The 19,021-nt window shown below is 32.2% G+C and overlaps 2 protein-coding genes across 3 annotated transcripts in view; both read right to left on the bottom strand.

Moving 5' to 3' along the window:
• Positions 1-1,719: 1,719 nt before the first annotated feature.
• Positions 1,720-13,840, bottom strand: LOC144844580 (PDZ domain-containing protein GIPC3-like). Its single transcript, XM_078701553.1, has 5 exons — positions 13,302-13,840; positions 12,752-13,118; positions 9,249-9,367; positions 5,626-5,707; positions 1,720-4,553 (listed from the first exon to the last, which is right to left on the bottom strand). The coding sequence occupies exons 1-5, from the start codon at positions 13,674-13,676 to the stop codon at positions 4,402-4,404; spliced, it is 1,095 nt and encodes a 364-aa protein (XP_078557679.1). The 5' UTR covers positions 13,677-13,840; the 3' UTR covers positions 1,720-4,401.
• A 494-nt stretch (positions 13,841-14,334) lies between these two features.
• Positions 14,335-19,021, bottom strand: part of LOC144845527 (mutS protein homolog 5-like) — a 63,696-nt gene continuing 59,009 nt past the window's right edge. For both annotated transcript variants that reach the window (XM_078702918.1, XM_078702919.1), the window contains 7 exons: positions 18,898-18,939; positions 18,484-18,580; positions 17,922-18,138; positions 17,163-17,312; positions 16,323-16,541; positions 15,942-16,079; positions 14,335-15,442 (listed from right to left, as the gene is read on the bottom strand). In XM_078702918.1, the coding sequence (XP_078559044.1) occupies positions 15,263-15,442; positions 15,942-16,079; positions 16,323-16,541; positions 17,163-17,312; positions 17,922-18,138; positions 18,484-18,580; positions 18,898-18,939 (1,043 nt within the window). In that variant the 3' untranslated portion in view covers positions 14,335-15,262. The remainder of the gene's footprint in view (positions 15,443-15,941; positions 16,080-16,322; positions 16,542-17,162; positions 17,313-17,921; positions 18,139-18,483; positions 18,581-18,897; positions 18,940-19,021) is intronic.

The following is a 19,021-nucleotide window of genomic DNA, read 5'->3' as shown; positions in this document are numbered from 1 at the left end:
AGAGTCGACTAATGGGTTCTGCGCATGTTAATTGTGCTATAGTAACCAGTTTTATCGAAAAATAAAAAGGTCGAAAATTGGCCATTTTTAAAAAAAATCCCTGTACTATAATAGTACAGGGAAATTTTCGAAAAATGGCCGATTTTCGACCCATTTATTTTTTGACATAAATGGTTACTATTGCATAATAAACATGCGCAGAGACGAATAATGGGTTTTGCGCATGCCAATTGTGCTATATAGTAACCAGTTTTGACATTAATGGTTACTATAGCACAATTGAAATGCGCAGAACCCATTATTCGACTCTGCGCATGTTTATTATGCTATAGTAACCATTTATGCCAAAAGTGGTTACTTTTGACAAAAATGGTTACTATAGCATAATAAACATGTGCAGAGTCGACTAATGGGTTCTGCGCATGTTAATTGTGCTATAGTAACCAGTTTTATCGAAAAATAAAAAGGTCGAAAATTGGCAATTTTTTTGAAAAAAATCCTGTACTATAGTACAGGGAAATTTTGAAAAATGGCCGATTTTCGACCAATTTATTTTTTGACATAAATGGTTACTATTGCATAATAAACATGCGCAGAGACGAATAATGGGTTCAGCGCATGTCAATTGTGCTATAGACCAGTTTTGACATTAATGGTTACTATAGCACAATTGAAATGCGCAGAACCCATTATTCGACTCTGCGCATGTTTATTATGCTATAGTAACCATTTATGTCAAAAGTGGTTACTTTTGACATAAATGGTTACTATAGCATAATAAACATGCACAGAGTCGACTAATGGGTTCTGCGCATGTTAATTGTGCTATAGTAACCAGTTTTATCGAAAAATAAAAAGGTCGAAAATTTGCCATTTTTTTGAAAAAATCCCTGTACTATTATAGTACAGGGAAATTTTCGAAAATTGTTTTTCATGTTTCTTGTATTTTTACTTTTAAGTATTAATATGTCATTTGAGTGAGTCTTTCATGGCATTTGTAGTTGAGTTAGTCTTTGGTGACAATAGTAACACACACTTGTAATTAAGTGGTATTTTGATTTTTAAATTTCATATTTCTAGTTAATATTTTGAATATCTGAATATTGTATCATTCCCTAAATAGCCCAAAAAGTTAGAAAAGGGATTTTTGAAAAATGTGTCAGTTGAGTCGTTCTTTCATGACAGGGCAGTAATAACAGTACAGGGATTTTTTTGCAAATTCACCCAAAATATGAACTTTTTAAAATGCAGTTATTATGAACTAACATTGCAATACGTGCCCATATATTGCCGTATTACATCATATGGTGCCATAGAACCACTTTATGTTGAGAAATAAAGTAATCAAAATTTGCCCATTTTTCGACAAAATCCCTGTACTATAGTACAGGGATTTTTTGCAAATTCACCCAAAATATGGACTTTTAAAATGCAGTTATTATGCACTAGCATTGCAATACGTGCCCATATATTGCTAAATATATGGTGCCATAGAACCACTTTATGTTGAGAAATAAAATGGTCCAAATTTGCCAATTTTTCAACAACATCCCTTCAAATTCACCCAAAAAATTATGCACCAATATTGCAACCCATGCCTGTATATTGCCATATTACATCATATGGTGTCATACAACCACATTATGTCAAGAAAAAGAATTTGATATACTATATAGTCGCTGTCTGTTCCAAGATTAAAAATAAAAAGTACAAAACAAATAAAAAATCAAGACATACAATTTAATTCATAATCTGGAATTACATAATTAACATAAAATATATTAATTTATATTATTACTCGCTGCTAATTAAGTGGAATGTATGGCATGATAGGAATGACATATATAATTATTAGTTTAATAGCTTAATTCCACTTTTCCCAATGAGCAGTAAATTACATCGTTGTGATATAGACTTTCATTTCAAACTGGATAGTGCATTAAAAAAAACAACAAATTGAACCAGTTAAATTGAGTTTATGAAAAGATATTACATAAAATTACTCATTTTACGTTAAATGCACATTTTCTTAGGAATATTTGCAATATTCATTTTTTTATTTGTTGATAAGCAAGGTCCCAAGTGTCCTATTTCTATATGGTATTCTGTACTGTACTACAAATTGACCTTTTTGACAGCCAGTATCAATTTAAGTTGTTTCAATTTATGTTACAGTGCCCTCTATATATTGTCTATTCATCTCTTTAAAAACTTGTTTCTCCCTTCCTAGCACCAGTCTAAAAAATGAATGGTTTATTCACAACGCTTTTATGAACAAAAAGAGGTTATAAATGGATTTATATATTATATCAACAATTTCAAACATAATTCCTCTTTAAGAAGAGAAGTACAGTGCTAATCATCCTACAATTATCCTAATAAAACCAATATTATTTTACTAATGTACACAAAAGCTAATGATATTGATACATAACTTGTAAAAATTAACTTGAAATTGACCTTTACACTTAAATCATTTAAACAGCTGCCTATTAGATTACATGGTTACTGTACTGTTTTATCTAATAATTCAATAGTAGTAACATCTTTTAATTACAAATTTACTATTTTCCTGATACCATTACTTTGTGATCTCAGCAGTGTTGTTAGAAAATGTTTTGAAACTACCATAATACAGTAGAACCATTTGGGACACTTCTATTAAGGAGTACTTTCCTGTGAAACAAACAAGATGAGATATATTTTAACACTACAGTCAACCCCTATTAAGGAGACACTTCTTTAATAGGAGTTCTACTGTATTTAAAAATAATTACTTGTATACACAATGCATCATGTTCTATGGGTATAGGTACATTTTTACAATTTAGGGCATCCTGTGGCCTTATTCACAAACACTAAGTATTTCGCTTAAGTCAATAAACATTTCCAGAATGTGGAATTCAATATAGTTTTTGTGTTTCCCTAGCATAAGCGTGTATACTGGTAATATGTGTAACTAGCAGTTATATCAACACACTTAATAACTTTCATTATGACTAAAACTTAGGCTATAAATGAGTACAATTCAGCATACACACATTTTCTAGGTTTCCATCTGGTTTTGGGAATGTTGACTATCATACATTTACATTGTTAAAACTAACATTATTATTTTAATTCACACATTTTGTAAATTTTAATAACAGTTATAGTACAGTCAAACACAATATCTATGTACAAGATGTTAATGAATATTATAATATCTTACAAATACAGTAATTGTGTTAATTAAGGAAACTATATATGTTTAAGTAAATATTGACATTTATTGTACTGAACATAAACTAAACACTAAAGTATCTTACACGTAAAATATTCTTTAAAAAAAATTATAATTACGTTTATAAGTAAATTTCATAACTAAAATTAATACATAATATTGAAAACTTATTATTAAGATTTTTATTTTAAATGGAAATGAAATGTTGTTAATCTACCTACCTCTAAAACAAAAATATAGTAAATATTGGGATTAAAATTAACACAAAAAAACCATTAATGTATATCATTTTTAGTTTATTATAGCCTGAACTAAAATTTAAATAAACATTGATTATATATTACTATAACCTTGGATTATTAATATTGCTAGAGTTATTTTATTTAGTAGTTATAACAAACCAAATATTTTGTCTCTAATTATATTGTAGTGAATGCGATATTAACAAATTTGAATTTTAAAACTGAAACAAAACTCAATTTGTTTCAATGATTACATGTACAACTGAAAGCAACTAGTACAACACATTTAAAGATAAGTACATATGGGTCATTACCTACTGTTTACAGGCAGTACATCAAAGTATTAAAATATGCTTTAATGCACAGCACGTACAGTATCAAATAAACCAGTACTGTACCTCCATGATTAATGAAGTACAGAAATACTTTTCACAATCAAAATAATACAAGATTAGATCGGCAAAAATTAAAATGACCATAAAAAAAAAATGAACATAATATAAAGCTACTTTGGTCCTTGTTTTTCCTCTTTTCCTAATGTCTTCTCGTTCCCCCTAAAAAGCCATAACTAATATTAATGTTAAATCCTTTAACCTTTATTTATGTCTCTGTAGATAGAAGAGAATTGTATAAAAAATAACCTTAAATAAAGGTCACTCTCTAACCATGTCCAATGAAAATACTAATCAATGGTATCAATGATTGTAATGGTTTTCATGATTTTTGTTTAGACATGGGCCTATCATGGACTACATTACATCAAAACTTTTACTAGGGTCCACTGGTGAAAATGCATCCATAGCCACCGATTGTAGTACAGTATATACTGATAATAGAATTTAGAATACACTTAATAAGATTTAGTATTATTATGGCTGGAATCATGGGTTGATAACCGAGTGCATGCATGCAAGGTGTGCTTCATTAAACTAGGTTCTATATTCTTCCGGCCCTAGCATCTGTAATAGCACCCCATATATCAAATATAATATCGTCTGGAAATTCAAAATCACCAAGTTGTTGGTTAAGCGCTGTTTGAAATTCAATAGGTGATTTCTTGTCTTTACCGAGATCAACCATTGTTCCAGCTGAAAGAAATAAATGATGAATTAGAAAATTGATTATTTGGAGGAGAATTAGAAAGAGATCAATGGATACCGGCTATGGAAAGAATAGGATGGGTAATTCATTTTGTGAGATAAACAGATCAATGGCTAAACATCCAATTTGAAGGACGAGGTAGGTCTCAAACTTGTGACACACAAGCCTTCTTACCATTGCGCCATCTTGTTCATACAAGCTGTGTTAATAAATACAGGTCAGTAGATGTTTGTCTACATACTACCAAGATGGCTGAAAATGTGACGTCACTGCAAATGATCTATATATGTTTTAACACTATGATCAAACTTCTGCTGTAATTTCACATGTTACTGATCAAGATCGTACAGAATAAAAATAATTCTAACACACTTAATAGGTAAACATTTAATTTCATACATTTCATTCACTATGAGATCCAATGAGAACCCAAACTTTCTATAAAAAATACCGACTACAGTATCTTTGGAACCAAAAAAAGTATCCTTTTACTGTATACTGTAGGAGCATGGAGAAAATGTCAATGGCTAAACATCCAATTTGAAGGACGAGGTAGGTCTCAAACTTGTGACACACAAGCCTTCTTACCATTGCGCCATCTTGTTCATACAAGCTGTGTTAATAAATACAGGTCAGTAGATGTTTGTCTACATACTACCAAGATGGCTGAAAATGTGACGTCACTGCAAATGATCTATATATGTTTTAACACTATGATCAAACTTCTGCTGTAATTTCACATGTTACTGATCAAGATCGTACAGAATAAAAATAATTCTAACACACTTAATAGGTAAACATTTAATTTCATACATTTCATTCACTATGAGATCCAATGAGAACCCAAACTTTCTATAAAAAATACCGACTACAGTATCTTTGGAACCAAAAAAAGTATCCTTTTACTGTATACTGTAGGAGCATGGAGAAAATGTATATTTCCTCCATGGTAGGAGTAACCCCTCAATAGCGTTTGGTTACAATGTTGCCTTTCATTCATTTTAGTATATATTTAAATATGATAAATTTCAAGTAAATAAAATGTAAGATTTTTCTTACCCAATTCTTCATCTCTTATTCCCATGAATGACTCCAATAAATCATCAATTCTCTTTACAGCTCTTGTTTCCCATTCTAAGGGCTGAAAAGTGCAAAAGGAAAAAATCAATATAACTCTACCATCTTTTGTTAATATATACATGTACATTTTTAATCAGATATTCAATAAATTTATTTGCAAAGTCTGAACAAACAATGTATCATACCACACAGTATAGTCTGCTTCATACATGTTTCATAAGCATTGTTTTAATCTAAACCTTCACAATGAGCAAGTAGTTTTGTTGCTTACCAAGAAACAGGGGAACAGGCCATATCATATACACACTGTATTTTGATATCTTTAAAATGTTAATTTATGTTAATTCACATGGGCGGATCCAGCATTATATATTAGGGAGGGCTAAATATTTCATAATTAATGATAAAAACGATCCGCCGGGTTGCAGAAAAATAAAAATAGTTATTTTATTTTTAAAAGACATGGCTGTTAAATTTTAGGTAGGGCTAAAGCCTGTATCCCACCTAAATCTGCGTCTGATTCAATGGAACTTAATTATAATTATCCCATAGTTACAGTCAGGTATCCATGGTATGACACTAAATGTCAAGAATAGTATACAAAAAAATGAATGTTTATGAGTACAAGTAATTCATCTTTTTTTTCACATAAAATTAAAATCTTTGTTCTAAATTTTGTTGGTGATTTATATTTAGTTTAAAGTGCACAGTTTTAATCAGTAGACTTTGAAATACAAATATATACTTTATGACACTTGACCCTATTAAGCACATTTGCAGCAGGTTTATTATGAGATCAATATACATTGTATTGTTTACAGTCAAAGATAGAGACGACAGTATGTAAAGCATAGTTACTGAGCTACTGTACTATTATAGGAAACACCATACAGTATTTGCTAAGTCAGTTGCCATGCCGTGTACTGTTGCTACTATTTAGCACGTACACAAAATGTAAGCTAGATTATTTCCAGTTTAAACCTTCCAATCCAGGGACCTGGATCAAGCGTTATGTCCTGAATTACAGTAAAGAACTGTTCAAACTTGCAGCTTAATTGTAGAGATTTGTACGCAGCGTACAAAATTGTTAATTGCGTCTGAAAAAGACAGCGGATTTAGTGTTCGCAAATAGCTCACCACGAAGCAGCAGGTCAGATTAACCATGGATATAGAAATGCTACTTCTCGGTCAGTGACATTCTGTAGATCCCAGCCAATGAACAAACATGACAGTAATCAGTGATATTACTGCAGTAATAATAAGATGTACCGTGTGCCCCTGATGCTAAAACTTTTGTTTTAAATACTCGGATTTAGCAAATTTAATTGGGTCTGAACACCTTTTTTAATCTCCATGAGTACTCCACAGTTACTGTGTTAAACCCTGTGTTAAATATTAACAAAACACCACAGGTCTCCTATGTAAAGCCTATGGCAATATTAGTTACATAAATATTAACTCCAATTCAATTACTGTAGCTGTGCAGTAGTTGGTTTAGTCAACATCAACAAATTACAAAGAACATTAAAACACCTTCTATGTAAAATTTGGAACAGTGGGCATGTTTTCTAAACAGGGCTTAGTGTTTTCAGGAACGAATTAAAAAACTGGTTAAACATAATTGTTTAACTGATTTTACTGTATCAACTATTCATTATTATAGTATTACAGTATTCATTTGGCCAACTGATAATGATATACCTTTTTAGTGTTTAAGGAAATACTAACTTCACAATAAGTATTCTTTCTGACTGTTTGAATTAATGAATGCAACTTTATAGTATTTCTGTACAATGGAACATTGCATACAATACAATAGTTAAATAATAATAGTCAATTCATGCATGGTACAATAGATTAATATAGATTATGAACACCCTAGGCTGGCCCAAATGTCTGGTTTTCATTTTAGGTGAGTTTCCAATTTTATTACCAAATATGGAGCTCAAAACACCTTTCATTGCAACAATATAATATTATCATTATCCATAAAAATAAAATATTTAATTTACAAAAACAAAGAACAATTCAAAACAAACAAAAGGAAACAAAACTACAGTAAGATTAAACATTGGTTCCCATTTGGATACAATTACGCAATGAAGTGGACACAACGCAATGATGTAGGCACAACGCACAGTTCGGATGATCCATTGCATCATGGTTGCTTAAATTGCTTGCGATGCGTTTACGTATTTGCATTGCGTGGGAAGATTTTATGCTTTTAATTTGGAGGAAATTGCTGGTAATATAGTGCGATAGTTGTTGTTTTGATTGGTTGTATAAACTATATGTAACTGTAAACCTGGTAAATAGTAGTATGATACACCTTCAAAGGAAGTATTAGAAGCTATTTATATCCTGTAATAATATGTTTACGGAATGTACAATATACTGTAATACACAGACCAGAAGTGGTGTTTGCAAAATGCCGATTTTACCTGGATAGACATTGGCCCCAATCACATTATTATTCAGATTTGAGTGAATGATTCACGTCTACTGTACATGGGTGGTAGTCTACAGTACTTATCCAGGTACGGGTTTAGGACAACTACCCCCTGGACAACTACCCCCTGGACAACTACCACCCGGAAAACTACCACCCGGACAATAACCCCCTGGACAATCACCCTCCTAGGGCAACTACGCCCCGGACAACTACCCTCTAGGACAACTACACCCTAGCACAACTACCTCCTAGGACAACTACCCCCTAGGACAACTACCCTCTAGGACAACTACCCCCTAGGACAACTACCCCTAGGACAATTATCCCCTAGGAAAACTACACTCTAGCTACTCGCTAGGAAAATACGCATATTAAAAAATTCAAAAGCTTTCATTTAAGATCAATCTCTCTCCCTATGTTTTGAAGTTCAGTAAGTTTTACAAGATCGTAATTATAACCTAAGGTGTAGGTGTCATGATATAGGTGTGGTTGTTCAGGAGGTGTTGTTGTCCTAGGGGCATAGCAGTTGGACTAGAGGGTAGTTTTCCTAGGAGGGTAGTTGTCCTAGTGGGTAGTTGTCCTAGGGGGTAGTTGTCCGGGTGGGAGTTGTCCTAGGGGGTAATTGTCTGGGTGGTAGTTGTCCTAGGGGGGTCATTGTCCGGGTGGTAGTTTTCCGGTTGGTAATTGTCCAGGGGGTAGTTGTCCGGATACGCCAGGTACACCTCATGTACAAACATTTTAATTCAAGTGGACACGCCAGTAAATGTATGGCTTTAAATTCATTCATTCATTTTTTTATTTCGGAATACCATGATGACATAATATATCCATAGCAAAAGAAAAAAAAATCTTAATCTAAGAACTCATAGTACAAAAACATATATATATGTCAATGCAACAAGGAATTCCATTGTATGTGCATTCTTGACACATTAAGTTTATTATTATTAAACTTTTTATGGCCCCCATCAACACACTTACCTTTTTTATATTATTATTATTTATTTATTATTTCACTTAAGTTTATTATACTTTGTGTGTGGTAAAACCATAAAACAAACAAAACAAAAAGAAATCTAGTGCACAAGGTGCTACCACTGGTTGTCGAAAAGGAAATCAAAAAGTCCCTATTGCATTCTCCAATACTTACAATGGCTTCAATTTTTGCTTGCCCCGTGCTTCGTAGCCTTAAGGTTTCTTTACCAGTTTTTACTTTGCCATCAGTTGGTGCAGTGGGTGGTTTGGCTGCTGATCTTGGCTGAATTTGAGCTTCAAAAATAAATTTAACTTAATGTAAATAATTGTATATATATTATTATTCTTCTAATCATTAGTATTTAATAAAGTTAAATGCTAAATGAAAAAAGAATTTTAAAAAAAACCGCTTAATTAAATTTTGTACCATCACACGGAATTGCTTGTTGCCAAGAAATATAAAACCATTTTTGTTATAAGGTAGGCTTACAGTATGTTGACCTGGAACTGAAAGACGTTTCAACTCAACTAAAATGAACTACAAGTAGTTGCGGTACAGAACCAATGTCAACTATTGAGCAACTGGATGGAAGTGAAAAGATCAAGTGTGTGGTGAGCGCTTATGTTGACATCAAAATAATCATCGCATACTGCACATTATAGAAATTTAAATTGCAATTATACAGTGTAGTTCCTTATTCCAGAAAAGTACAAATCAACTGAATTCAACTGCACATACTGTACAGTATGTCAACATATGTTATTATACTGTGTGTTACTTTGAGCTGTGGTCAAGTATCTTTAATCTGTGTAGAAACAGTTTAGTTTAGTCGATTTTGTTCTGGCATACAGTACAGTAAGTCAAATTTTGATATACAGTACTAGTAGTGCACGACATGAACCTACAGTACAGTAATAACAAAAGAGCAAATCATACCATTAATTTGCCTTGCAGCTAATAATTCATATTGATAAATATAATTGGTTAACTACATGGTTAATTGGATGTTTTTTTAACCATTTTAAAAATGCCAATTAATCTGTCTGAAATTTGTCCCGTTTCACCTGCCAAGAAAATAGAGGCAATTTATTCCAATATTTTTAACCAGTTATTTCCTTATACAGTAGCATAAAATGATTTCATTTAGTTTGCAATTATCATAATAGTAACTCAAGGCTAGTTATTCAGGTTGCCATTAGTCAGTCAGCTTGTCTACTATGATCAGGTTTTATTGAAATTACTGATATTATAATAAGAGTACATTCCATTTCTCTGCAAAACAAACTGTACTTGAATATTACAGTACTGTACTTGAATATTACAGTACTGTACTTGAATATTACAGTACTGTACTTGAATATTACAGTACTGTACTTTCAATTTTCATTCAAGAAATAGATACATTTTGGTTTTTCTAGGTACTGTTACTACTGGTAAAAATAATTACCTACTGTCTACAGTAAATGTAATGTAATGTAAATGTAAAAGTACTGTACAATAATCCCTAAATGAACTACTGTAGGCCTACTGTGTAACTGTATGGGTCAGTATTTTCCCCCTTTGTTGTAGATATTGTCCCTACAGTGAGTACTGTACCTGTACAGCATGTTAGCTGCCTTTAACATGCCCAAACAGCAACGAACTTCCCAATAATTACAGAAACTGTAAAGTCTAACTTTATGCTTACTGTAGGAAATGGAGTAGAAAGAGTCGTGAGTTGTATCACTAAGTCAGGACTGAACCCTGAACCTTAGAATTTTAAGGCAAGTTTACCACCAACCTGAAGCTCCACTCTGCATTGTAAACAATTTGTAAGATTTAGCAAATATTAGCGCTCTATTACTAATTAATAAGATTTCTCTGTTAGAAACAAGCCCATAAACCAGTGCTACCTGATGATACTACTAAGTCTTTTCCTTAAGTGGCATATACTATGAAATGACCCTTTTAAATGAGAGATTATTGGCAATACAATGGTAATAAAAGCAAGTAGTTATAATTGCAATCATGAACAATAACAAGCTATTTAAATCAAGTGTATCCTTTGTCTGAGTTTAACTACTCTATTGATGTTGATAATGCAATTAGAATCAATTTAAAAAAAACGATATTAAAAAGTGGCAATTTTTCCGGCTTGTCAATACCTTTTTTTAAATACAGTTAAATGTTAGTGAAACTTAAGTTAACACGTTCTTTTTAGTGTGTAGTATACTTAATAAAAACAATGCGTAACTTTCAATACTGTTCAGTATTGATGTTTCGATATACAGTATTTGATCCTTTTCAGATTCCTGAAAGTTTCAATCAAAATTGTTCTGTCTCTTACTGTAATCCAAAGTTACCCTTGTTTGTTTTATCTTTTATTTAATTATTCAGCTTGGATTTTCTGGTAGTAAAGAATCCATGCTGTAGTACTGTAATTTATATAATAACTTAATTTATGTATGAGTAATCATTCATTCAAGCTATCTCATACAGTAAAGGTCATGCGATTATTTACCTTACAAACTCCTTTAAATAATGAACGGTAATTGATAAATGAGCAATTCATCTATTACACACACTGCATGCATGAGTACAAACAGAAAAATCAAACGTGATAGCCCTCAGATCAAAAATATGCATGAATAAACCCAACAGATCATAACTATACCATAGTGGTAAACACAATCAATATTTATCAAATTACAATTTCAACACAAATATTGTTGATTTTTAATCTACTCAAATGTGCCTAACTAATGTATACAGCACTGTAGTACCGTATTAATACTAAAGTACTCATATCATTAACAATAATTGAACTTATTTGTAAATATTTAATTTTATTCTGACACATTTATTTCACATATTTTACTAATTACAGATTTCTTGTCTGATGTCACTTTGCAGTACTGTACCAATAGGGACTTTAATACGAAACACAACGGGAAGCCATACCGTAGGATGGTGCTCATGAATAATTTATGCATGAGCTTTAACAAAGCGGGCGGAGCTTAGTGTGAGATTCCGTCGTCTTAACTTTTTGCGAATGATAAAGATGCCATGAACGACTAAAAATAATGTTATTTTCATTTAATTCAGTTTTAGTTCAAATATTTTAACTGGGAAACTATTCATTGTGTCCATTATTTAAGCATTCATGAGATATGATCTGCAATTCTTGTATTAATAATATTATCAGCAGGTGCAATAACAACATACTACTAGTACTAGATACAGTAGAGGAATGTTTCTGTTTTATTACGAGCAAATACCCTGTTAATGGTGTGTGAAAAAATAACCTAAAATACAGTACATTCAGAAAAGGACTAAAAAATAAATAATTGGATACTGATTGTAAATGGCATTTAAAAAAAAACGCTCAATCAATTGGGTGTTGGAACACCATTTAACTGGTTATCGGTGTGTAACGTTTAGCTGAAACGCAAAATACTGTGATTGGTTATTTGATTGACCACTAGCTGCAACGCAAAATACTATACTGTGATTGGTTATTTGATTGACCACTAGCTGCAACGCAAAATACTACACTGTGATTTGTTATTTGATTGACCACTAGCTGCAATGCAAAATACTAATGTTATTGGTTATTTGATTGACCACAGTTGACCTTCAACTATGGCACCTTGATCATTTGACTGCCTAAGCGCAATATAGTTTCAAAATAAACTTACTGAAAGCTTTCAATGGTTGTGTTACGACCAACGTGAATCTCTGGTTGACAGGTAAGCTTTTAAGTGCTTGCGCAACTTCAAAGTGACGTAATCCTACCATCGTTTTTCCATTTATTGACTCGATATGATCACCTACATGTATTCGGTCATCCTTGTCCATAACGCTATGTTCTTTTATCCTTTTAATAAATGCATAGCCAGCACCATTGTCCGTAATTGTTAGCCCGAGTGCTTGTTCGGTTTTTTCAAATGCAAGTTCGTCAGTTTGTCCTTTGATGTGTGCAAAAATAAAATCTTCTAAGCCAATTTGTCCTCCTAATAGCCTTGTCATATCTACAATGTGTGTGTTTAGGGTGCAGAATAAAATCTAAAAAACAAAAATCACAATATACTGTATTGACGAAATAATTTTCAGCAGTTTCAAATAAAAAAACTCTCAATCAACTCTTATTATATTACCGATTGATGGGAAAAAGTGCTCAAATTTAACAAAATACATTAGGTCTAGTGTAGTTAGTATAGTACAGTACTACTAAATGTTCCCACGTACCTGTTTTGGTGACATTCCGAAGGCTTCTCCAATTTTTTCGTACAATTCTCTTACATTAGTAAAACCTCCTATCTTGCCCGTTGGACTTCCATGTGCAAGCTGTGTATGGAAAACTAGCTCAGATTGCTTCTTTGCGACATGCCGGGTCTGGGGTATTTCAGCTGTGCCATATACACCGCCACCAGGAGTGGCCTGTCTCGGTGGAATACTAGGCTGTGATTTATGGGGAGTACCCCCGCCGCCAACGCCACGATTACCGCCACCATTTTGATTCACATAAGGGGGTTCGGTAGCCTGAGCGATTCCCTGTTCGTTTTCCGTTAGGGCAGGCCCTTTCGCCCTTTTGTCATTCTTCTTTTTCGGGAAAAGAGGCATTGTGATTATTTCCTAAACAAGCGGCTGTATGTCTTACCAACCTAGCCTAGGCCTACTGTTTTTTTGTTGATATTCTAGCTGCCGTCCTTCCTTTACGTTGTCATAACCGCAGCGATCGCACCGGTCCGTCCTGTCGCTGTTGTTTTCAGTAGTATATATCCCGGAAGTGGTTTCCCCTAATCATAATTATAACGCCCATCGTCATTGGTCAAACGCATGCATAATGAAAAGTATGAACAAATCATTACACTCATTGCACATCTCATGGTCACTCTATTGTGGCGAGGGCGCTCTACAACTAATTGCAATTGGTGTAGAAGTTTTTAAAAACTTTCTGACCGACCACACACAGTGTAGATAAAAAAAAGGATTTTTGAACTAAATAAAATACTGTAGTTTTATTATTTTCTGATCCAAGTGTTTTTACAAACCTTATTCTGATTTGTTTTTTTCTATAAAAATGCATGTTGCATAGATATTAATTGACAAAGAATGTTTTTCAAATATTTGTTATTTTTTAATTAGTACTTATTTTACTTACAATCCAAACTCAAAGTATAAAAAAAGTCCACAAAGTCTTGTTCCATTGTGGACTATCTTTGAGTTGTAAACTAAATGTTCTTGTTTGAGACAACAGAAATAAAGAAGAAGGTGCAAATTAAAATCAATACTTTTATTGGATGTAGGCTAGGCCTACTGGAAACTTTTTTATATTTATCGTACAACTTATTATGTTAATGCAACAGTTAACTGACATTAACAACTCTTATTTTCTTGGAGCCAAGGTATTTTAATGAAAAGAACAGATTGCAACTCAAAACTGAAGGGAACTCTGTATCAGCAGCTATGTCGACTTTTTTTAAAGTTACGTAAAAGCAACTTATATACTACCTATAACTTTGTGAATGCTTATGTTGGCTTCAAACCGCAGTTTTACTTGATGTGACATTATAGTATATTATTATTGTTTTACTGTTTTTATATAATATGACTTTTTTACCAAAATATTCAACACAGAATCTTCATACAGTATAGCGTTTAATCGTACTGTACTGTAATATTATTACTATAAGTTAACTGTTCTACAATAATGCATATTAAATGTAACCAATATTAATATGTATCAAAGGCATTTCCAGGCAAATTCAAGTAATTAAATATACTTACAATTAACAACTGATGTAATAATTCCACCAATAATCTGATTTTAAAAATTCAATACAAATATTGTTGAAAAAATACAAAAACCATGGAAAAAGTGCAAAAATAATTATCCCATCATGGTGTGGATTTTGTTCAATAATGGAAAATTATATATTTAAGAGGCTACAACTACAATGTGAAAAACAAACTTTAGTCCTCTATTATCCTCATTTAAGTTTAAAATACAGCACTTATAGATCCACAGGGTGGTGGGGAAGGGCAGAGCGAGTTTCTTTTCCCACATTAGACCAAATATTATCTCTAGGTGGCCGAATCAAACTCAAGGCTTACGTCTGGACAACCTAATCTAGCTGGAAAGTTATTGGAAAGTGTAAGGCCTAGCTTATAGAATCATGTTTATATTAGATGTTGACAACCAACAACTATAATATATTATTTGCAGTAGGAAGCACAAGATCTTGTAAGAAGTCTGTCAGAGTGTCTTTTTCCAGATCAAGTGTAAGGAACTCATTTACTATCATTTCACTTCGTTTAAACTGTTTTTTTGTGTCCACAGTGTCTGCACGCTCAATTACTTTGTTTTCAGCAATTAGGTTTGTTACCTGCAAAAAAAAAGCCAATACTGTATCAGAATAAAAGTACTTCATCAAGATCAAATAGATGATGTAGATTGTGGAGATTATGATATTGATGATGGTAGGTAAGATACTAATGGTAACTGATGATTATAAAGATAATAATGATGATATTGATGGAGATCGATGATATGGTAATAATGATGGAGATGACAGGGGACACTCCTCTATTTTTGACAGCTAAAATAAAACTATGAACTACTTTTTGTTATCTATTAATATTAGTTAGTGCTCTTCCGTTTACAACAATTTCTGGATCTGCCTCTGGATGATATGCTGTTAACAAAAATTGAGATAATGTTACCATTCAACAGGCCCCAAATCATACATCATCGGGGTATAAAATGGAAATGCTTTCATAAGGACAGTGTATGTTCAACATCACAATTCTTAAGCCCTGCAATTGGCTACAATGTTAGCGTGCAGTGGGTATAGGCCAATATACAAGTGTTATTTATAACCTTACTTCTATTCCTCTTTGAATAAGTTCTTCTGGAAGACCAACAGTCTTAGAAATTTGATTTGCATGACTGTGGCTAACACAACCTTCTTTTAACTGGAATAGAAAGATCATCTCGCTCATAATCTGTGCTACGTCCATCATCTTAAAAAAAATATAGTAGTAAAACTTAGTAATCAAATTATATTATAAGAGTACTGTTCAGATATGCAGCACCACTATTCTTGCTGAGTGTATATCTTCATTGGCTATCTTTTAAATATTTATATAGAACATTAGTATGCAGTAAATTGGGGTACTCATCTTATTTGCGATTTTACCTTAAATGTTTGACCTCAATTTGTCCCGTTGCATGATCAATTTTTTAGAGAATTTACTATTTGTTACCTGATACATGAGCTGAGGTGAGTCTGGTAAAAGATGCTGTTTACGGATGCAATGAAAATGTGTTGACACCAGTACATGAGGGCAGTCTTGCTCTTGATAAAGCCAATGTTTAAGACATGCACATAGCAGAGAAACTCCATCTTCAGTTTGAGTGCCTTTGCCAAACTCATCCACTATCACCAGAGACTTAGCTGTTGAATGGTGAATACACTGAGATATCTGTGATGATAAATATCAAAGCTAAAGTTAATTAAATGTTACAGTTTTTAAGTGGAAGTGTGCGCATGATTTAAAAGTAGGCTTACTAATAATTGACCAATTAAACAAATTTAGAACAAAAATATGTGTGTCTCAGAGAGTGCGATATCTTACTTGAATTAAAATATTAACCTTTGCAAGTTTATTGCTTTATTTAGATATTCTTATATATAAATCTAAAGGCAAAATACTGAAAAAATTACAATGCTGTGGGTATCAGTGGCTGGATCTCAATGGAGATACAAAAAAAAAGCGAAAAGCTAAATCAAAACGATAAAGTAAAACAGCCAGAAAAGTTAGCAGAGCTTTTGGGCAACATCAGCCCTTCATCAGTGCAAGTGCAGGTACTTGGTACTTATATATAGTTATATTATTCTTATTATTACATAGGCCTAATTTAAAACTTATTATATTATATTACTTTAAGCACTAGCGATTTATTTCAAATATAAATTATGCATATTGTTTGTTGTAATTACTTTTTATATATTTCATTAAAGAGGCCCTTGAAGGGTTACCCTCTTTACACAAGCATCTCTTCTCAATACTTTCATTACCATCATTAGCTATTTTTTTTCCTACCTGATTTACGTCTAACATAAATGTTGACAGGGCTACAGAAACAGACTGTTTTGTTTGCACTCTGGTGTAAATTCCATCTAACAGACCAATACTTGCGCCTTCTGCTGGAACAAAGCTACCAATATGTGCCATGAACACAATTAAGCCGACCTGAAATAAACAAAACATGTAAACTATAAATCAAGTTGTATATTTATTCTTCTTTTTTAACAAAATATTTTTAAATGGCATGGAAACTTATTCCATATAGCAGTGGATTGATTGAATAAAAGCTATCTTTAGAACAGTTAAAGATGTATTGTCCCCCAAAAATTGAAAAATGAAGATTAATAAAATCAAACTTTGAATAGGCCATTTTGTAGTTTTAATAAAGCTACTCACTTCCATAGTTTTCACTTATAAAAATACAAAATAAATGGTTAATTTCAACCAAAAACCTATTGGCTGGCAGCCAATTTGACTATTTTTGGATTTAAATTACAGTTTTTTCAGGTAAATCATTATATTTTTTTCAATTAAATTTTTGGTCAAAGTGAATAACTATATGGGATATATAATGTCATATTCAACAAAAAAATTAAATTTTTTTTTTCAATGGGACAATTATCTTTAAGTAGGTGTGTTTATAAAACAATTAAAAGTCTGTATTCGTTGAATTTGGCAGGGAGAACATTTTCATTTATTGAAAGTCTGTCATTAAATATAACCAATCTTTCAACTCATAAAACATTCTCACTCATTAATTGTATACTGTTTTACCTGCTTTAGATAAACACTTTTACCGCTTGCATTAGGTCCAGTCAATAACTTCATCTTTCTGTGGCTGCCTCCAGAATAGGTGTCATTCGGCACAAAAGTTCCAACACATATTTCTTGCAAAGGGTGACGACCTCCATATATCTCAATGATGTTGTCAGTCTTTAGTTCTGGTCTCACATAGTTATTCTCCATAGCTGCCACTGTAAGTGCTAATAAACTGTCAAAATATCAAATTACAAATATCTATCAATTAACAAGAAATTAATTGAACCATGCCATAACAGCAGTTTCAAAGCAACGTGATATTGTTAAATTCCACAGATTACAATGCAAAATAGACATTAGGTTCAGTTCAACATTTTCTTTTACCATTTTCAAAATTCTGGATCTGTCACTGAAAATTGCACATACCTTATTAGGCAGTTGCACAATGGCATTTCTTTGCATAGTGCTATTCAATTGATTGAATTAGACATTTTTGGCTATTTTTATTGGTAATTTCACATCTATTCGCAAATAAAACTTGGCATTTTATTTGATGATAAATAATAGCAAAATTTACCAATCCAACTCTGCCGCTAGATCCATCACTTTCAGAAGGACTGCACTTCTCTCCAAGATACTGTTCTGAAGTCTATGCATAATCTGTGTCTCATGGTCTAATATTAAAATATAAAATGTATTCAGAAATTGTTTGTCTTGAGACTAGATAATCATGGCAGACTTCAAACCCAAAATAACCAATAGTTGATCAAAATACAGATATCCAACTACAAAGTTTAAACAAAAAATAAAACAATTGTTAAGGACTATATAGAAGATCTATTTTCAATTTAACTCAGACTTTAAACATTAATTATTTGTATACTATGTATAATTAAACCCATAACCAATGTAACTTCTAGCACATTGTGTGGACAACATATGTTAATGTTGTATAAGGTTGCTGTAAGGTAACTGAGTATGAATGTTTTACCTGTAATGACACATTGAGTATCTCCTAGTTTTTCATCCAATGCTAAAAAAAGAAAATTAATGACTTAGTAATGACTATTAAATTCAGTAATAAATATAAATTTTAGTAGTTTTTATCTGCATCA

This window comes from Antedon bifida, chromosome 6 (assembly GCF_963402885.1).
Source record: "Antedon bifida chromosome 6, ecAntBifi1.1, whole genome shotgun sequence".
Lineage (NCBI taxonomy): Eukaryota > Metazoa > Echinodermata > Crinoidea > Comatulida > Antedonidae > Antedon > Antedon bifida.
The sequence above is the reverse complement of the archived record's forward strand: the minus strand, read 5'-3'. Positions and strand labels throughout refer to the sequence as shown.

What these genes read in the sequence shown, in the direction of transcription:
- LOC144844580 (XM_078701553.1), bottom strand. Translation starts at nt 13,676, where the DNA reads ATGCCTCTTTTCCCGAAAAAGAAGAATGACAAAAGGGCGAAAGGGCCT. An exon ending in TCGGAATGTCACCAAAACAG is followed by an intron (nt 13,119 to 13,301) that starts GTACGTGGGAAC and finishes TTTGTTTTTTAG; the next exon opens with ATTTTATTCTGCACCCTAAA. An exon ending in AAGCAAAAATTGAAGCCATT is followed by an intron (nt 5,708 to 9,248) that starts GTAAGTATTGGA and finishes TGCACTTTTCAG; the next exon opens with CCCTTAGAATGGGAAACAAG.